The sequence below is a fragment of the Melospiza melodia genome, chromosome 2 (assembly GCF_035770615.1).
Source record: "Melospiza melodia melodia isolate bMelMel2 chromosome 2, bMelMel2.pri, whole genome shotgun sequence".
Lineage (NCBI taxonomy): Eukaryota > Metazoa > Chordata > Aves > Passeriformes > Passerellidae > Melospiza > Melospiza melodia.
Window position 1 is genome coordinate 6,161,554 of NC_086195.1, and position 19,478 is coordinate 6,181,031.

Sequence of the window (19,478 nt, forward strand, 5' to 3'; positions counted from 1 at the left end):
GGGACTGGGCCAGTGTCCTCATGGAACCAAACACCACCTCCCCTCAGGACAGCTGCTTGCTGTTCCCACCCAGGCTCTCACAGGCCCCTCTTGCTGCCATGCCTGTCCCTCAGCACAGGGTACAGAGCCACCAGCCTGCTTTCTTCTACTGAGGTTTGCCAGATCAAGGCCCAGCCTGAACAGCAGCCTGAGATACCATACAAAGAACTGGTGGGACAGGCAGTACATTACACAGCTAAACTTCTGCAGATGCAGGAATTAAGTTTGAGTTTTCCTCATTTATTTTTCCTTTGCATCTAATTTACCACCAGCATCAATTATGAAGAGTATCTCCCTGTATGTCCCAGTGTGTCTCCCTGGAGCATCAGCAAACAGGCATCATTCCAGGGCTCTGCACAGTGTATACAGACTGAAAGGAGCCAAGTTCACTTTTAATTGTGCAGCTGATACTATGAACTTTCTTCTACAAGTTGTTAAAACAGATTTTTCATCTTTTGAGACAGCTTAGCCTGAGTCAAATTTTACCTTCAGTTATATGGGTTTAAGTCTGGAGTAACTGATAATCTCAAAGCAGCAACAAAGTCACGTTTTCTCCTCCACTGAAACTCTGAGATTGTGCAACAGAGGAAATGGCAAAGCTGGAGTGACTCTGGACTTTGACCACAGCTACTGAAACATGTGCTTTGACTGTGGGAACCCCCTTTACTCCTGTAAACTAGCAATCCAGTTAATCAAGTAAAGCAGTTAATCAATTAAGTACTTCAGTTAATCAATTACTACACAGAAGAATCCCAGCTTTTCAAAAGTATCCCAAAGCCAGTGTTTTTTACAGTCCAGGCAGAACTCTTGATTTTAAACCAATAAAGCTTCATAATAGTCCTGAGTTTCAGAATTGAGCAAATCTGAAGCAAAATAAAAGCTGAGATTTCCAATGCATTTTTTTCACCAGTCTTTAATTGCAGCAGCCCCTTGTGCCACACCAAGACCTGTGTGCCACCCATTGTTCAACTTCATCCATAAAGCTCTGGCACACTCTGAGTTTTTAGAGTCTCTGTTATTCAGAGACTTTCTTTTATTCATAACCTGTCAAAAAATGATGTCTATTAGGAGAAAGAGAGACTCAAAGGAGATCCAGTCACTTAGCAGCCTAATTTCTAGCACTAACCACATGAAGATAAATTAGGCTTTCAGAAATTCTTCTCTTCCAACAGGGATCTCTGGGGTTTATCAACACACAAGATTATAAAATGCTGTATGCAAACAGTAGAGCAATCTGAAAACTTGCTCTTATCTGTTATTGCAAAATAGGCACCAAAGGGTAGGATTCACCTCACCTAATTTTAGCCATCTAAAAAGTTGGCATCTCATCTCAATAAGTCAGTGCAGCTTCCACCATGGCCAATGGCATGAGATTTCTTCCTATTTTAGGATGGAAAAAGGAACAGCAAAGAAGGCACTGATGCTGCTGGTGGGGGAGAACAGATCAGGAGTTTATGACAGATGCCAAGGTCTGGGAGAATCCCACCATGACATGCCCAAGAGGATGCATGGGGTGTAACAGACCCTGTGGGGAAAGTGCAGGGCCTCACTCCACAGAGATTAGGTTCAACTAATTGTACACAGCTCTAGGGGGAGCAGGAGGGGCTGGTCCCTGGCTCCATCAAATGGGGGATAAGGGAAGGAAGGAACCTGAAAAACAGCAGAATGATCTAACAGCTCATCATGCAATCTGCAACTACTAATGTCCATTTCATTTCACTAAAACATTTAAATATGAGACACCTTGAACATTTCAAATACTCTGGAATGTTTAAGGATCCAGTTTATCCCTGGCTTTTATCCACTCACCTTGTTTCAGCATCATTTGACTCCAGTCACACTTCTTCTTCCAACCAAAAAAGTATTATGAATTTGCTTCCCTGTGATAAGTTTCCCTTAAATGCTGTCTTTTTCTTTTCCATAAACTCAATTAATTGTGAACACCTAGAAAAAGTAGGCTTAGGAAGAACACAGAGACTTTCCTAGAAAACTGCTTGATACAGGTTCTTCTCTGATGTTTCTGATACTTTTCCCCTCTAGTATTTTTAAATGCACACTGTATTTCACAGATGAGGTGACTTTTTTCTTATTTTTCAATCTTGCATAATGAAACACTTTATACAGAAAAAAAATTTCTTGAGGTTGGTGGGTCATTGATGATTTGGCTCTGAATAAACAGTCCTGGCAAGCTACACCTGAAAATAAAGTCATCTGGGAGACACTGAAAGAAAATCATCATCAGATCTGAGCAGCTTTCTGGGGAAAACTGTATCTCAAATCACCACTTTGAGCATGACTGACCATGCCAGTGGACACACAACTGAGATGAACAGTCCTGACTGCTTGGTTCCCTGATTTCACATGGAAATGAGGTGCAGGTGCACTCACTGCAGTCCCTCTCATAAGGCTGAATTTGGCCCATCACCACAGTTTGCTGACCTGGTCATGAGCACCTGTGTCACCCCCAGCTTGTGCACACCACACTGACCCTTGGAAAGTCTTGGTTCCAGGTTGGGAAGGGCAGGGAAATTTTCAAGAAATATCTCAAATCCACAGGACTGAGGCTCCATCAGCTTTTCTGTGGGCAGAACTACTTTTTTCTTTTTCTGTTATTTACTGGCTTCCAAAGTTTGATGAAAGAACTTTGTGAGCAGATAATTCAATGCAAAGTGGATGATGTCCTTCAGTGTTTCTTAAAATCAAACACTTTCATGAGCTGATATTCCAGGAAACTACCAGTTATCATTTTGATCCCTTTAGGATTAAACTCTAGGAGGATTAACTAGGATAGCAAGATAAGAAAACAAATCCAAAGAAAGCACACTTTACAGAAGATTTAAAGCCTTCCACAAATCTGCACTTGGTAAGTTCAATGTAGTTCTGAATCAGACATGGCAGAACTCTGTGCAACCCACCCGTGTATGTGAGATCTTAATCTTCATTTTACAGCCCCAAACCAGAGTGTTGCCATCTGCAGCATCTGAGCCAAGTAATTTCAAGCTGATTTATTACATTTCTATCTCGGAACATCCATCATTCTGCAAACAGCCTAAAGGGAGATGCCCTATACCTTAACTTACACTTTTTACAGTGGTCTCCCTCTAAAGCTGTCTGCCAATCATAATATTGAAATCCTATGAAGTTTACTTCATGTTTTCTGTAATTGGAAGTCCACACTGCATTTTGTTAACACACTGGGTTCCCAGATGAGCTGCAATGACTTTGGTATGCAAAAAGGTGCTACCACAGCACTGCATGTCTCATTTGCTGTTCCCTTAAATAGCCTCACTTAACTGGCTCTGTTTCTGACATCATAGAAATGAATGCTATTGTTTTCCAAATACATTATAAATTCCCCAATATCCAGCACCAAGTGTTTGTATTTACCCCTGAGAAAAGCAAGCTGTACTCAGAAGCTCCAACAAACCCCAGGGTTGTGAGGGGATGTGATGCTGCTCACGACACAGCAGCAGCTCATTTTAGCCTCTTCAGCACACAACTGGGTACCACAGACAACAGCAATTTATTTCCCTTCTCAGGGCTTTTCTAAAAACAATAGCCCAGTTTCTAGCATGCCTGGCAGCAACAGATCAGCTTGACTTGCAGTTAGGAGTGAAGCTGAATACAAATTTTGAAAGCAGAATCCGTTACATGCTACAGAATTTCAGTTTTCTTTTATTACAATAGGAAGAGAGAGGTGAGAAATAACAATAAAACTGGAACTTGGGGTGCATTCTGACACAGAAGAGTTATGAAAGGCAACAGAGTTTTTCTCACAGTACAGTAATTCTTAAGGATGGACCAAAAGGATTATTTACCTCTGCAGTGAACTGTTATCAAGGAATGAGAATATTTTACCCCATCTAGACAGCAAATACGCAACATAACCACAGATTTTCATTATCAATAAAATTCTGCTCCAAGAAATTAAGCCAGTCCCATCTCTACCAGACAACCCAAGGTTTTATTTGGGTATCTAAAACCCAACAGGCTTTCCCAAGTTGGATTTTAGTTGAGTTAATTCAAATTCCCGAAAAGGATTTTGTCAGACGAACTTGGGGTGCATTCTGACACAGAAGAGTTATGAAAGGCAACAGAGCTTTTCTCACAGTATAGTAGTTCTTAAGGATGGACCAAAAGGATTATTTACCTCTGCAGTGAACTGTGATCAAGGAATGAGAATATTTTACCCCATCTAGACAGTAAATACAAAACACAACCACAGACCATTTTGGAAAACCATTATCAATAAAATTCTGCTCCAAGAAATTCAGCCAGTCCCATCACTACCAGACCACCCAAGGTTTTATTTGGGTATCTAAAAGGTTTTCCCAAGTTGGATTTTAGTTGGGTTAATTCAAATTCCCAAAAAGGATTTTGTCAGAGGAACTCGGGCAGAGGTTTGTTTTTTTTTTTCAGTCCAGCCCATCTCCAACAACTCCCGCAGCATAAAAATCCCGGGAAGGCGATTTGGTGTCGCAGAGCTCTTCTACGCTTCGTACTCAATGACCTTCAGGTCCTCGAGGAGCTCCTTGGCGAGCGCCTGCAGCTCGGCGTGGCGGCTCTGGGCCAGGGCCACGATGCGCTGGAAGGGCAGCGTCTCGCGCACCTCGGCGCCCGCCCGCGCCAGCACCTCCGGCTCCAGCAGCACCGACTGCAGCAGCCGCAGCGCGTGCAGGCACACCTCGCTGTCCGGGTCTGAGAGAGAGCAGGGCAGAAACACATCCAGGCCTTGTTAGTGAGCCAGGGCATTCCTCTCTCAGAATCTCTGCTGGGCAGAGTCACTCTGAGATGCGTACAAGCTTCTTTTGTTCAGCCCGGCCTTCCAAGAAGGAGTCGGGATTCTTTCGTTCTCATTCTCAAGGCTGTTTATTATTTTTTATCTAGAACATTTTTTATCCATAACACCTACAGATTATTTTTTTATCTATAACATTTTTAATCTATTATATAAAATATAATATCTATATTTTATCTGTATTCTTTTTTTGACCTGCCGCTGGTTGGGCTGAGGCACACTGCCTGCCTCAGAGGCGGTGTTGTCTTTTTACACTAAAAACTACGTGTTCATTATTTACCATAACTTCCCAATACCTATCACCTGTGTTAGACAGTCAGCTTCTACTCTAAACCAATCTAAAACTGCCAACATCACAGCAGAAGATGGAGGCCAAGAAGAAAGAAGAAAGAAGAAAGAAGAAGAAGAAGAAGAAGAAGAAAGAAGAAGAAGAAAGAAGAAGAAGAAGAAAGAAGAAGAAGAAGAAGAAGAAAGAAGAAGAAGAAGAAGAAGAAGAAGAAGAAGAAGAGAAGAAAAGAAGAAGAAGAAGAAGAAGAAGAAGAAGAAGAAGAAGAAGAAGAAGAGAAGAAGAGAAGAAGAAGAAGAAGAAGAAGAAGAAGAAGAAGAGAAGAAGAGAAGAAGAAGAAGAAGAAGAAGAAGAAGAAGAAGAAGAAGAAGAAGAAGAAGAAGAAGAAGAAGAAGAAGAAGAAGAAGAAGAAATAATACTGGGCATATCTGGATTCTTCCATCTTGCCTCCTGAACTTCTATTCTAAAAACTATTATTTACCATAAATTATTGGCCATAACTTATATAAGTTATTTACCATAACTTCCCAATACCTATCACCTATATTAGACAGTCAGCTTCTACTCTAAACTAATCTAAAAGTGCTAACATCACAGCAGAAGATGGAGGCCAAGAAGAAGAAGAGGAAGAAGAAGAAGAAGGAGAAAAACTGGACACATCTAAATTCTTCCATCTTGCCTCCGGAACTTCTATTCTAAAAACCATTATTTACCATAAGTTATTGACCATAACTTATATAATTTATTTACCATAACTTCCCAATACCTATCACCTATTATTAAACTATTATTTAAATAATAAATATAATTAATTAAAATATTTAATAATTTAATAGTATTTATTATTTAAATTAATTTAAATAATAAATATAAACTATTATTTAAACTAATATAAACTATTATTTACCATGAGTTATTTACTATAACTTATGTAAGTTATTTACCATAACTTCCCAATACCTATCACTTATGTTAGACAGTGAGCTTCTACTCTAAACTAATCTGCAAGTAACAGCATCACAGCAGAAGATGGAGGCCAAGAAGAAGAAGGAGAAAGACTGAACACGTCTAGATTCTTCCATCTCGCCTCCTGAACTTCTATTCTAAAAACTCCAAAAATCTATTTTTCACCCTGTGACTAACTAACTATTCTTCTACCTAAACTCTCTTGGCTTGTAATTCTTCATATATGGTTGATAACTGTTTCTTCTAGGGGCTAAATCAAAGGCACGGGGGTCTTGGGCTCTGTGCCAAGGTCTCTGAGCCCCTGAGGGCTGGAGCCCTCCAGGGCAGCCACAGGAATTTCCTGGGTTCCGACATTCCTCTGGCTGCCCTGGAGGACTCAAGACCCTGGCAGGGGCTCAGAGACCTTGGCACATAGCCAAAAACACCTGTGCCTTTGATTTTAGCCCATGAAAAAATTACCAGCTTTGTGTGAAGATTTACAAGCCACAAGAGTTTGAGGAGAATGATGGTGAATTTATCACAGAGTGAAAAAGTAGAATTTTGGGGTATTAGAATTGGGGTTCAAGAGACAAGATGGAGGAATCTGGGCATGTCCTGTCCTTCTCCTTCTTCTTGTCCTCCATCTTCTGCTGGGATGGTGACACTTTTTGACTGGTTTAAAGACAAACTATCTAACATAAGTGATAAGCATTAGAAAATTATTGTAAATAAAGTACATTTTATTTGTAGTATAAAAAGTTAACACCACCCCAAGAACAGTCACTGTACCACAACCTGACCTGCTGGACAAACCTCAGCAGGTCAAAAGAAAAATGTAATAAATAAAAAAAAAAAAAACAAAAACAAAAACAAAAAAAAAAAAAACAAAAACCCTAAAAAGCAAAACTGGCAAATCTCAACTTCTTCTTCAGTCGTGGGGCTAAGAAAAAAAAGACTTTCTAATACCTCAAAAGTTATCTCAGCCACAAAAACCCAAGAGTTAGAAGTGGGTCTGAAAGGATCCACCAGGCACACAGGGAATTATGGAAGTATTGTAATTTCCAGGTGCTGTTTGCTGCTGGCTGGCTGGCTCTAGGAGGTACCTGCAAACCACATTTTTGTCCTCCCTCAGCAGCTTCTGCCCAGCAATGTTTGTGAGGGAGAGATAATCAGGAAGCTTTCTCTTGTTTTTCAGATGTTGAAACTGCTGTAAAGCAGGGAATTTATCAACCTGAATTTACCCAGTCAGTACCCAGGATGTACTGTTGGATGCAATCCAATTTAAGAGCAGAACAAACTGTATTTCATGATTATTCAGACTTAAAAAAACAAACAGACTAACAATCTGCAGTAAATCATCAGGCTTTTCTTTAATTTCTTTTTATATGAGCCTTTGGATTTCCTCAAAGCTCAATAAAATATTAATCTTAATAAAACTTTCTAGCAACCACATATCAACCTTTCAAGTGTTTAATTCAGTCTGCACAAAATTGAAGTGGGTATTGAAGCAGTGCTGCTCAGGAATGTGCCAGGGAAATGCAGCAAAGACCTTTGACTGACTTAAGCCAGGAAGACATGTAATAACTCCTCTGCTAAGAACACAGGATGCATTTTTAATTACTGAAACATTAGGAGCATTACATTTTAATCATTTGCAACGGCCCATTTGCATTTAATGGTTTACAGCTTTATCAAAAGCGTGTGGTAGAAAGACTTCCCTATTCTGCATATTCCAAATGAAAACATCTAATATATTTTTACAGCTGAAGCAGTTATTTGTCCCACGTGCCATGCATTTTTTATGTGTTTTTCATTAGCATACCTAGTCCTCAGCAAGCTTTTGATAAAAGATTGTGCAGAAAGGTTGACAAAATTAATTCAGATCACTTTGAGCACAAAATCACCAGAGAGACCAAAATCTCACTGAAGGAGCATAAAACCAGTGCAGAGATGAACCAGAGTGCACTGAGTTTGAAGGAGGTATTTGGTGGGGCTGAGACAAGTTCTTTCCTTCCCTGGCTTATTTCACATGTAACACTGGTGACCTGAAAAAGGACTGAGAATTATTCATTAAAGCATAAGGGTTGAAAGCACCCAGGGGGGCAGAGAACAGGATGTGATGGACACTGAAGAAGACTCTGGATTTCAGCATGAAACTCACTGCTGAGATGGGGATTTTTAAGTCATTCCCAACAGCACAAGGCTGAAGAATAATAATAAAGATTGTGACACCTGATCTACACCCAAAAGCCAGGCACTCTCTCTCTCTTCCCCCATTTTCCATCATAAATAGAAATCATCAAGTGTTTACCTCTTAAGAAAGAAGTTCTGCTTTCTCCTGAAAACCAGCAGAGTGGGGTATAATCTGAGGACACAGGTATTGTCCAACCTCAAAATATAACATGCATTTTCTCCTTTTCTGTGCAATGAAAATCCTAGCTGTTGGGCTTGCTGGACAATTTTAAACATGTCAGATCAATAAAGGGCCTGTGATTAGTGCTGCAGACCCATGGCACAGCCACTCTTATTGCTGACACCCAGGCTGAGGGCTCTAAGGAGTCTCTTTCCATCATCACCTCCAGCAGTACCTGCAGGTTCAACTTTGTGAGTGATGAGCACTCAGAACTCTTGGGGAAATGCTGCAGCTCAGCCTCACAGGCAGCAAGATTTTATGTCCAATTTCCTGGCCAGAAACACTTCAGTGAATCCTTTTGAAAAAACCTAGGTACAAGTTTTGGTTTTCAGACTTATTCTGACCTAATCAAACATGACTAAACCTTGAATCTGTCTTCCCTTGCCTTCCATTTTTGCCTCCATGACTTCCACACTGTGTATTTTTTAATGCCTGTTTTTTTTGCCTGATACAATCTTCAAACTCTGCACAGATTACCTCCCCCTTTTTCTGTTCTTAGTATTATTCTACATGTATTCATTGGAAATAGCAGCCACAAACTACAGCTCAAATAGGTAAGAAAGAAGCTTTGGGGGGTGAAATCTATGTAGTTCATTTACAATCTCCCTCTGTGTGACATTATTCCCCCTTGAAATAAAGCCACTAATACTTTTAATGGCTTGCAGTACTGCTGGGAAGCTTCATATATGTAAGATGAAAAGAGCTTTGTTATTAATACTGTTACAGGAATCAATATTAATATTATCTGCAAGTGTTTAAAGGCTGTAGAAATTAAAGAATCGATCAGGGGAGATGCCTTAGCAGGGGAGCCAAGAAAATGAGGATCTGTAGGAGATCAGGAAATGATTTCCAGCTTGACAAACAAGAATGTTTTCCAGTAAGAGCAGAGAGGTTCTAGGAAGAATCCCCAGCAGCAGCCAGGGAAGCTCAACAGCTTGAGTCACTCAAATGAAGAGCAGATTAGGCACGCGGGCATCCAGCAAAGGAAGGAAATGATCCTGCACCAAAAGATGACTTAATACACATTTAACCTCAGATTGCCATTGTTTTGAATGTATTCTGAGATGTTCTGAGTTAAATAAATACATATGCCTTAAAATACACTCCCTGAGGATTACATGTGGTTTTGAGAATACTACTTATTGAGGATAATCATGCTTCCTAAGAGGATTTTAAAAAAATACCAGAGAAATCATTCTCTTGTCTCCAATATCATTAGGGACATTTTCTAAAAGCCCTGTCTACAAAGCACTCAGAGAAATGCAAGGAATCTTCATTATTCAGCATTATATTTATGTCAACAGCTTCCAGATTTAGTCATTTCTACACTAGCTGCGTAACATTTTGTTTGTACAAGATCAAAAAAAATCCTTTAGCTGTAATCAAATCAGTGCATCACATCCTCCTAACCACCAGCACACACATCTCCAACGACAATTTCAAAACTATCACCATTATTTCTGGAGAAGAGGGGGGAGAAATCAGGCTGCTTGCCTCAGCCAGGATCACAAACCGTAAGGTGCTGATGTAATTTTACCAAGGTGTTGAAACTGCTGGAGCTGGCTGACGTCCTGCAAGCTGCCAGCTCAGTTTGATGTCAGTCAGTGACAAAAGGCAGCTGATAACGTGCATGGATTTAGTCACATCTGTCATTAGCACCAGGCCTCTCAGATGAACTGTCCCCTACAGCAGCGTTTAAGTAATTGCATTACATCAATGCTGAACAGCTTATCCACAATTGGCTCAGAGTTGTGAACTCAGTTTACACGTGGCCACACCATCCCCTGGCCACCTGAATGCAAGATTTATTGCCAGCACCCTGTTTACAGCTGGGTACAAGAGCACAGAAGTTCTCAAGGCCGAGTGCAAGGTCCTGCACACGGGTTGGGGCAATTCCAAGCACAAGCACAGGCTGGGGGATTGAGAGCAGCCCTGAGGAGAAGGGCTCAGGGGTGCTGCTGGATGAGAGGCTGGATTTGAGCTGGCCATGTGCACTGACAGCCCAGAAAGCCAAAACTGTCCTGGGCTGCATCCAAAGCACCGTGGGCAGCAGGGGAGGGGGGATTCTGCCCCTCTGCCCCACTCAGGTGAGACACACCTGCAGAGCTGCCTCCAGCCCCAGAGCTCACAATATAAGACATGCATCTGTTGGAGTGAGTCCAAAGGAGAGACACAAGGATGGTCAGAGGGCTGGGCCACCTCTGCTACGGAGACAGGCAGAGAAAGTTGGGGCTGTTCAGCCTAGAGGAGGCTTTGGAGACACCTTAGAGCCTCTTCCAGTGCCTAAAGGAGCTACAAGAGAGCTGGAGAGGGACTTTGTACAAGGGAATGTAGTGACAGGACAAGGGGCAATGGCTTTAAACTGCAAGAGGGGAGGGTTAGATTAAATATTATGAAGAAATTCCTCACTATGTGTGTGATAAGGCACAGGCTGGCCAGAGAAGCTGTGGATACCTCATCCCTGCTGGAAGTGTTCAAATTCAGGTTTGAAGGACTTCTGAGCAACTTGGTCTAGTGGAAAGATGTCCCTGCCCATAGCAAGGAGGTTGAAAGGAGATGCTCTTTAAGATCCCTTCCAATTTAAATAATTCCATGACTTTACAATTTCAAAAGCTTCCCACCACTGCAGTAGATAGGATTCAATTCAATTCCTGTCTGATTGCAGCAGGAAGGAGCAATCTGCTCTCAGCCCTTCCTTGTAATGAGCCTGTCAGACTCTCTGTGTTCACAGCACATCCAACAGAGGCAGCCACAGCCATGGCTTCCCCTGAGTAAGACCTCTTTGCATTTCAGGCTTCCCCTGAGTAAAATCTCTTTGCATTTCAGTGCTGGCAGGGCTGAGGCAGCATCTGCAGCAGCAGTTTTCCAGACATTTCTATACTATTGATAGGTCTGAGGAGACAAGAAATGTTGTGATGCTCTGAGGGGAAGGAGCAGGGAGAACATCAAAGTAGTAAAAAAGGCCAACCTTCGCTGCTGCAATTCTTACAGACACAAATGCACTTTCTCTCTGCAAAATGTTTGCCCCAGCTCCTGTGTTGCAGCTGGGTTTCTGTCAGTCTCCTCCCTGGCTGGGTGGCTGCTCCCACATGCAGTTCAGCTAAGGAGAATTCCCCACTCTCCTACAGAGACACGTTTGTCATGCTTTCATCAGGCAAATCCTTGAGACTCCCAGGATCCAAACTGAAGCAGCAATTCAGTCCCAATTTGCCTGGCCTCTGCTCAGGGGATGAGAGGGAACAGGAGTTTGGTGGGTAACTGCTCCTCACAGAACATCAATTTGCACGAGCTGTTAGGCAAGGCAAGGACCTTGTCAAGAAGGTCCTGTCAGATGGCAAGGACAGCCCAGAGCTCCATCTGGGCAAGCAGCTGAGTATGGAAAAGGGCAAGCATTCCATGACACTTGCCCTGGCCACTCTTCCAGCCCCCCAGATAACTGAGGCTCAGGGAATGAGCTGACATCCCTGCATTTACCCAAATGGATGTGCTCTTAAAGGGCAAGCCTCTCCTCAATATTAATTTCATCATCTGAAGAATGACATGAAGATGAATCAGGGGCATTTAGGCTGGATATCAGAAGGTTTTTCAGCCAGAGGGTGAATGGGCACTAGAATAAACTCCACAGGGAAACTGTCACAGCCCCAAGCCTGCCAGAGTTCAAGGAGCATTTGGATAACATTCTCAGGCACATGGTGGGATTCTTGAGATGTTTTGTGGGGTCAGGAGTTGCACTCAATGATCCTGATGTGTCCTTTCCAACTCAGCATATTCTATGCTTCTATGACAAGAGGATGAAATTGTTGAGCACTTGAAAGACTTGAAAGGTTTTGATTTATGAACCAAAATTTGTTTTAATACAGACATCAATTTATAAATATGATGGTTCTGTTTGTCCAGATGTTTTTTAAATAACAGGCTGCCATGCAAATAACCTGAAATTTCAAAAGCCCTCATAGCCATAACAAATTCTGACAGAAAACCTTCGAGTTAGTAATGAAAAGCAAATATTGAGGGTGCAGGCAGCAGAGTGAGAATGTGCTGCATACAAGCATTTCTAATAGAGACCATCATTTGCAAAGAATTTGGATAAACAAGGTTGGATTTCCACATGGAACTGTGGTGGAGGAAACTGAAGGGCAAGATCTAAAATTAGTCCTATTTCTCTCTTTGTGTTTTGTTTAATGAAGTACCTGGAGCAATTTCCCAGCTATGGACAAGAAATGTCACTGACAAAGTGTCTCTGAATTCCATGCTTTCTCAAGTATCCAAAGAGACAAATTTTTTAAACTGCCTGAATTCAAAGAAAATGAAAGTGGGAAAAAAAACAAAATAAAGACAACCAACCAAAAAACCTCAACCAAACAGAAAGCAGAGAAGAACCTAGACTCCTTTCCTCCAGCACTCATTTGTTGGTAGATGTTCTGCATGATCAAAACTGAAAAACATTAAATTTAGTCTTTATTATTAATACCTCGGCTGATTGTTATTTCTTATTCTTCAAGAGATCCTTGGCAGAGTAATGTTCCAGTCCACTTCTTTGGGAGTTACAGAATGGAGGTCTTATTGCATCTTTAGATGGAAAACACCAGGAAAAAAAAACCTGACAAATCTCAGGTGGATTTCTACTCAATATGATACAAGCTTCTTTTCCTGTGGCTGAGGACAGGACTTCTTTAAATCTGAGAGTTATGTGAAACCCTCAGCCAGGACACCAACACAAGGACAGCAGCTGATGGAGGAAACTAAAACTGCCTGTTTTGTCCAAGATGGGAACAGCTGCTCTGCAAACAAATGGTGCTCCACAAGAAGAGAACTCTGCTCATCCCACAAGCTGCTCCATGGACAGAAATCTGAGTCATCATTCATGTGCTTTATGCTGGTGCCAGGCTGGGAAGGTGTAGGCAGGCACAGCTGATACCTACACAGAGGATTTAGTGATCACTGTTGGTTATTAAAGGCTGTCCATCTTTTAGAAAGTTTTAAAAAGGCAGGAAAAAAAGGGAAGAAAAAGCCCACCTTACAAAGTGATGAAACTACAGAGACCTGCATTATCTTCAAAAATAGTGTCAAACATTTGGTTTTCTCCTATGATCAGAACAGCCTCCAGCAGAAAGAGCTATCAAGAATTCTTGTTAGTGAACATGAAGTCACAGCAGCTCATCCAAGTTTCCCAAAGACAGCAGGACAGTTTGCTGTTAACATTCTTAGGAACCTTTATTAGATTTTTTCCCTTCTTTCTCTTCCAAGTGGTGCATTCAACATCGAGGCACATTTCTGTCTCTTCAAAAATGCTGTGAGACAACTTGAATCAAATCCCTCTTTGCCTCAGATACAACAAAGGGAAATAAAGAAAACTGAGTCAATTCTTTTCCTCTCTTCATTTAATGGGAAGGACATTCTTCTTCAGGGGACAAGGAAAGGCAGAGACTAAGAGCTCAGAGAAGGACTTTGAGGGAGTTATCAGCTGCATACAAGGCAGTGGGAGAAGGATGGGCCTGATGTACAGGCTGAGGTCATGGACATTTGGAGATTGACAATGGAAAAGCAAACAGGATGATTCTCTGAAAATAAAGCAAAAAAATCAGAAGATGATTTCTGGGGCCTCTCTCGGTGGGAATGGTGATAAAAGCACACAAATCTGGAAAGCTGTCATGTTATAAGCCTTAATCAAAACAGGCTTTGAAGGAGCTTCCTGCAAGCAGGCAGCACATCCAGGATACTCTGCCAGCACAGGGCAGTGCTCTACTCCCCTGCATGGAAAAACAGGACCTTATCCTGTGGCAGCTCCAGGTGTTTGTGAGCTGGATCTTGGCCAGCAGAACCTGAAGGTGCTGGTCAGAGAAACAGGAGAGGAGCAAGACTGGGAGGAAGCTGCTGAATTTTCCAAGTAGAGACATTTGGAAATAGATTAAATGTTGGAAAACTGCAGAGATCTCACAGAAAATGATGGGAACAAGATCAGGTCTTGGATCTGACCCCTCATCTGACACCCAAACCTGGCAGCTCTCTCTTGACAGAAAGCAGATTTCCTCCAAAGTCAGGAATCTGAACCTGCAGAACTGCTTCATCTGAGATCCTCCTCCCTTGCTGTAACTGGAGAAGTTTATTATCAAAAAGTCAAGGAATTAGCCATGATCATCCTTCTTTCTACAATCCAGCCATAAGCAATTAGCACTTCCAAATTGCAGAGTAATCTATTTATTATTTCCATTAGTAGCTGCAAATTAATGATAAATGTTTCCCATTTCATCCTCTTACTTGACCTAGGAGCCTTTTTCAGACAACAAACTGCATCAAATTATTACCTTTTTTGTTTTATCACAACAATTGGAAGGGCACATTTGGGAACTCATAGTCAGACAGGATTCTTTGAGGGTGTTTTGGGTTGGTATTTTTTGCTAGAACAGCTTATGTATATATTAGCCAACATAAATTAAAAGGAAAACCTGGACTAAGACGTAAAATTTCAAAGCACAGCTGAACAAAGGACCATGTATTTGATGTTCTCTGAGGATCCCATTTTTACCAAAATATATTAAAAACACAGAAATGGTGCTTTCCCTTACAAGGATTACTTAATTTCCTGAGACCTTGGAAGAGAGAGCCTGTGGCATTTCACAGCAGGAAATTATTTGATGAAAAGCTTGAGCAGCTACATTTTCTGTAAAACACTTAAGGGAACCATAAGCTATACAAACAGCTTTCAGTTTACCAACCCTAACCAAAGCTTTTTCAAAAACTCAGCATCAAAATAATGTCTGGAAAAAGCAGATGCAATTTCCCTCATTTCAGCTGCTCTAAGTATTTACCAGTCGTACTCCAGCAAGGTTTTAGCAGCACAGAGGGATAATTAACCTCCCCAGTCCTGTCTGCATACCAAAATCTCCTCATAAATCTCGAGAAAGCACAGGCAGGGCAGTGTCACAGCTCTGTCCCCCTGCTGTCCCTCACGAGCTGTGCACAGCTGCCAGCCCAGGCCCACGTCAATCCCTGCTGGCTCCTGCTCAGGGATTTGAAACCTCCCAAAGAGCAGAGCCTTGATGTCACTCATGCACCTGACAGTGACAACACGAGTCCTTGACGTCCTTGGAGTCCTGCACTGGCCAAAGGCACAGCTGGGAATGGCTCTCCAGCCCTGGAGCCCCAAATCCTATTAGAGCACAAAGCCTCTCCTCAGAAAGGGACACTTTTGCAATGGGTCAGTGGAGTTGCAGACTTGGCTTCTTCCCCCCACATGTGTACATTTTCCTGTGCTAATGGTAGTGGACTGATATGTAGTTTCCCCTTAAGGTTTATTTCAAAGTTGGTATCAAGAAACAAGTGGCTTTTTTAAAACTACTTCACCAAGTTTCTCCAATCCCTATTCTTAAGTCTACCACCCTTAAACTTCACATTAATGGAATATTACATACAGTGTCAAACTTTTTGTGGTAAATGCACATCTTATCCTTCCAGCTATTTGCCCTTTATGTTTACTTTTATTCTGTCAAAAGCTAATCAGGGTACAGACATAAATTTCTGGTTTGTTATTTGCAACATCTACAGCAATTCTACAAAGCTCTGAAAGTCAGAGTTCACAAGGTTCTTAGAGCAACTTACCATTCAACAGCCACCAAAGCAGGGGAATAAAACCTGGACTTTCACTGATGTACTTCAAGCCTTTCAAGTTGATACTCACATTGTAAAGTGACATTAGCATTAGCCTAGAATTGAAAAAAAGGACATCTGAGGGCCTGTGATTTCTTTGCATGCTTCAGCACCTTTTGCCATTTGTGTCAAGCCTGTACCAATGCAGAAACCTGTGCTAATAGTTTATATTTTGGTAACAGAGATAAATCTCAAATTATTTATAAGCAATGTTGTGTAAACCTTGGTTTCTACTGTTAAATCACATATTCCAAACACATGGAAAAGAGTAAGAAGGTCTCAGGGAGGGGCTGGAATGTTCTCTGTTCTGGAGCCAGCTTGGCTACTGCTCTCTCTCATGCCTGAGATAAACCTGTGTGTCACTGCCACCATGTCCAAACAAATGGGAAATGATAATTCCAAATGGACTTCACACCTCACATCCAATTCTCAAACAAGATCTCATGGCTTAAGCTCCTATGCTACCAGCAGACTTTTGGACATTCTGTGGGCACCTTCAGAAAAGGCAGTGACGCATTGCAGGCTAAACTGAGTTTTAAGAGGTGTCATTTATGGGCTCTGAGTTTGATTATTAAGGAGGAGAAGGAAGGAAGAGCAGATTTATTAAATCTACTGCACCAGTGGCCACTGCCAAGCAGGGAGGGGTGCTCTGGATCTGAAATTGCAGCTGGTAAAGGCCACACATTGCCTTTCATCCAGCCCCTGCAGCTCTGGCCTTCCAGAACAAGCCCTGACAAAAGAGCACAGCACTACCTATAATCACCCAGAATGGAAATGATCAATAAACCATCATCTTATAATGGCAATGTTAACATTTCTTGAGAATGTCTTTTCCCCTTAATCTGTTTGACATTTGCAGTTAGAAATAAAGTGACGTAAAAAGGCGCTGCTGTGTTTGTATTTTTATTTCACTTGTTTGCTTTGTGCAGACAAAAGGGACTGGTGGTGCTGGTGATGCAGGGAAGTGCTGAGGTTTTTTGGAGTGCTGGAACACCCCACCAGCCAATGCAGTGGCATATTAATATATAACAGCATATTTAATTAAACACACTCACCTAGGCACAACACAGAAGCATTTCCAGGCCCTTTATAACCACCTTCACCTCCATTATCAGCACATTTTAGTGAATATTTTTTGCAATAATAATTGCAGAAGTGATTATTGAAGCAAACCTGACACAAATGATTACTGGATAAACAATATTTTCTGGTGTTTTTTTCTAAAATGTGAAGTGAGTCTTGATTATGCAGTTCATACTCTTCCTACTGAGACAAGCCAAATTTAATTAACATCTTGTACTACTGTATCTGTCAATGCTTTCTTTAAAATCTAGAACTAAATGCACAGCTAAAGCCCCTTCTTGTCTTGTTAATACATGGGATTAGTATATAAAATGTACTATGATGTTTAAATATGTCTTTTTACTGGCTACTTTCAACTGCCACAAAAGCAAAGTTTCTTAACCATTTAATTACAGCTACAAACAATTATGTAAATGTTTATCGACTGTGTAACAATTACAAACATTGAACAAACCCAACACCAAAGAGAAGAAAACCTGAAGTGTTTCACATCTGCTATTTCAGAAAGGCAAGGACACCCCTGAGATTTCAGTCTCAGCACTCAGGTTGATGCCTGGAATATATTTATTCCATACTCACAGTCTACAGTGGATATCACAGCAGTTTTGGAGTGACAGGTTCTCCCTGTAATATTTTTGTTTATATATTCATCCAAACAGAAGACAGGATTGGTATAAGAAGAAAAGAGAACCCCTCTCTTTATCAGCTTACTTTGATACAGCTGTGTGTAGAACTGGACTCATGGTTTCCCCTGATTTGTCACACAGCAATGAAAAATATTTTTGAAAATAAAAGCTAGAAAATAATTGCAAAACCTCAGAACTAAGCAAAAGACAACCACAGCATTTAAAATTAAAAGCCACATTTCTTCTGCAACTGATTGGATTATAAGTTGATGTCCTCCCATGCAATACCATGGTGATAACTTTAGGAAAAATACATTGCATTTCCATCTGTGAGGTGTAGTTTTTTTAAAAATGTATCTCTCTGTATGAATATATATAAAAATGTATGTGCAGACATTATTTATGATGACTGCAGAGTCCATCTTCACCTAACTTTGAAATTGCACTAGAATTTATATCCTTGTCTCACAGTTGTCTTTCATTCTGTCCTGGCTTATGCTCCCTATGGGAGGAGAAAAGGGAGTTCATCTGACACATCTGCTTATGAAAATGCTGATTGAGGTTAACCAGCAGCTAAAAAACCTTACATGCAAAGAACAATTTAAAAACAAATCAACCAACCCTCCAAAACCCTTCTTTTCTGGGCTGGGAAACTGTAAAACTCCCCAAAGGATAAGAAAAAAATATAGTCTTAGTTAGTAACAGGTTTTCCAAACTGAACAGGGACAAGACACACACAGAGCTCATAAAAAAAAAAAAAAAAAAAAAAAAAAAAAAAAAAAAAAAAAAAGGCTTTTTTTTTTATTATGGACATGAAAGAAAAAAGAAAGACACAGGGAAACATTTTGCACTAAAACATTTGAGCAAATCAGGCTCCCTTATTCTCTGACAAGGCCGTGAAGAAATGTCCTTTCTGGCATTTGCTCTAATGTCAGAATACAGCAATTTTTTTAATCCAATAGCAAGTTCAGAGTAAGGAAAAAAAAATGTTGGTTCTGTGGGAATCAGAAAATATCATCACTGCACTGCATTCAAGCTATTGTAACACAAGCTTAGTATTTCTCACTTCTCAACCACCTTGAGCAAGCTCTTTTCCAAGCTTCCCTCCATTTGTTAGCCTACCAAACTGCCCCTGTTGAATTCCTGCCACCTCATGGGATTGTTCTATGCATATTTTACCAGCAGTGCTGTGTTGGCAGCCAAGTTTACAGCACCATGGGTAATTCTTCTGCAAAGCAGGCAGATTTTGAAGTATAATAACAAGAAACCCAAGATATAAACTCAAAAGAAAGGCCCTCAAATCCAATTACATTAATACAATGTGAAATGATTAAAGAGTTTATCCACATATCCACCTGAAATTCAGAGTGTGTGCATAGGAACATCTTCTCTCCTCCTCTTAAAGTCCTCTTTTATTTTTACCCCACTTACAGATCTGAAACAGCATGGATCCTCTTTTCAGGTTTGTTTTTTGGTTTTGGTCGGTTGGTTTGATTTTTTTATACACATGAAGTCACAAATTACCTTTTTTTCATAAACAGAGATTCTCATACAATTCTTTCAGTTGGGATGTTCTCAAAAAAAACCCCTACCACTGACTTTTAGGCCCAGTGCTTGGGAAACAGAGTAAATAAAAAATCT

General features: G+C 41.0%; 1 protein-coding gene across 2 annotated transcripts in view; it reads right to left on the bottom strand.

Annotated features, from left to right (window-relative positions):
* Positions 1-3,543: 3,543 nt before the first annotated feature.
* Positions 3,544-19,478, bottom strand: part of HSF2BP (heat shock transcription factor 2 binding protein) — a 33,420-nt gene continuing 17,485 nt past the window's right edge. For both annotated transcript variants that reach the window (XM_063181534.1, XM_063181543.1), the window contains exons 7-8: positions 16,081-16,184; positions 3,544-4,737 (exon numbers count right to left, since the gene is read on the bottom strand). In XM_063181534.1, the coding sequence (XP_063037604.1) occupies positions 4,529-4,737; positions 16,081-16,184 (313 nt within the window). In that variant the 3' untranslated portion in view covers positions 3,544-4,528. The remainder of the gene's footprint in view (positions 4,738-16,080; positions 16,185-19,478) is intronic.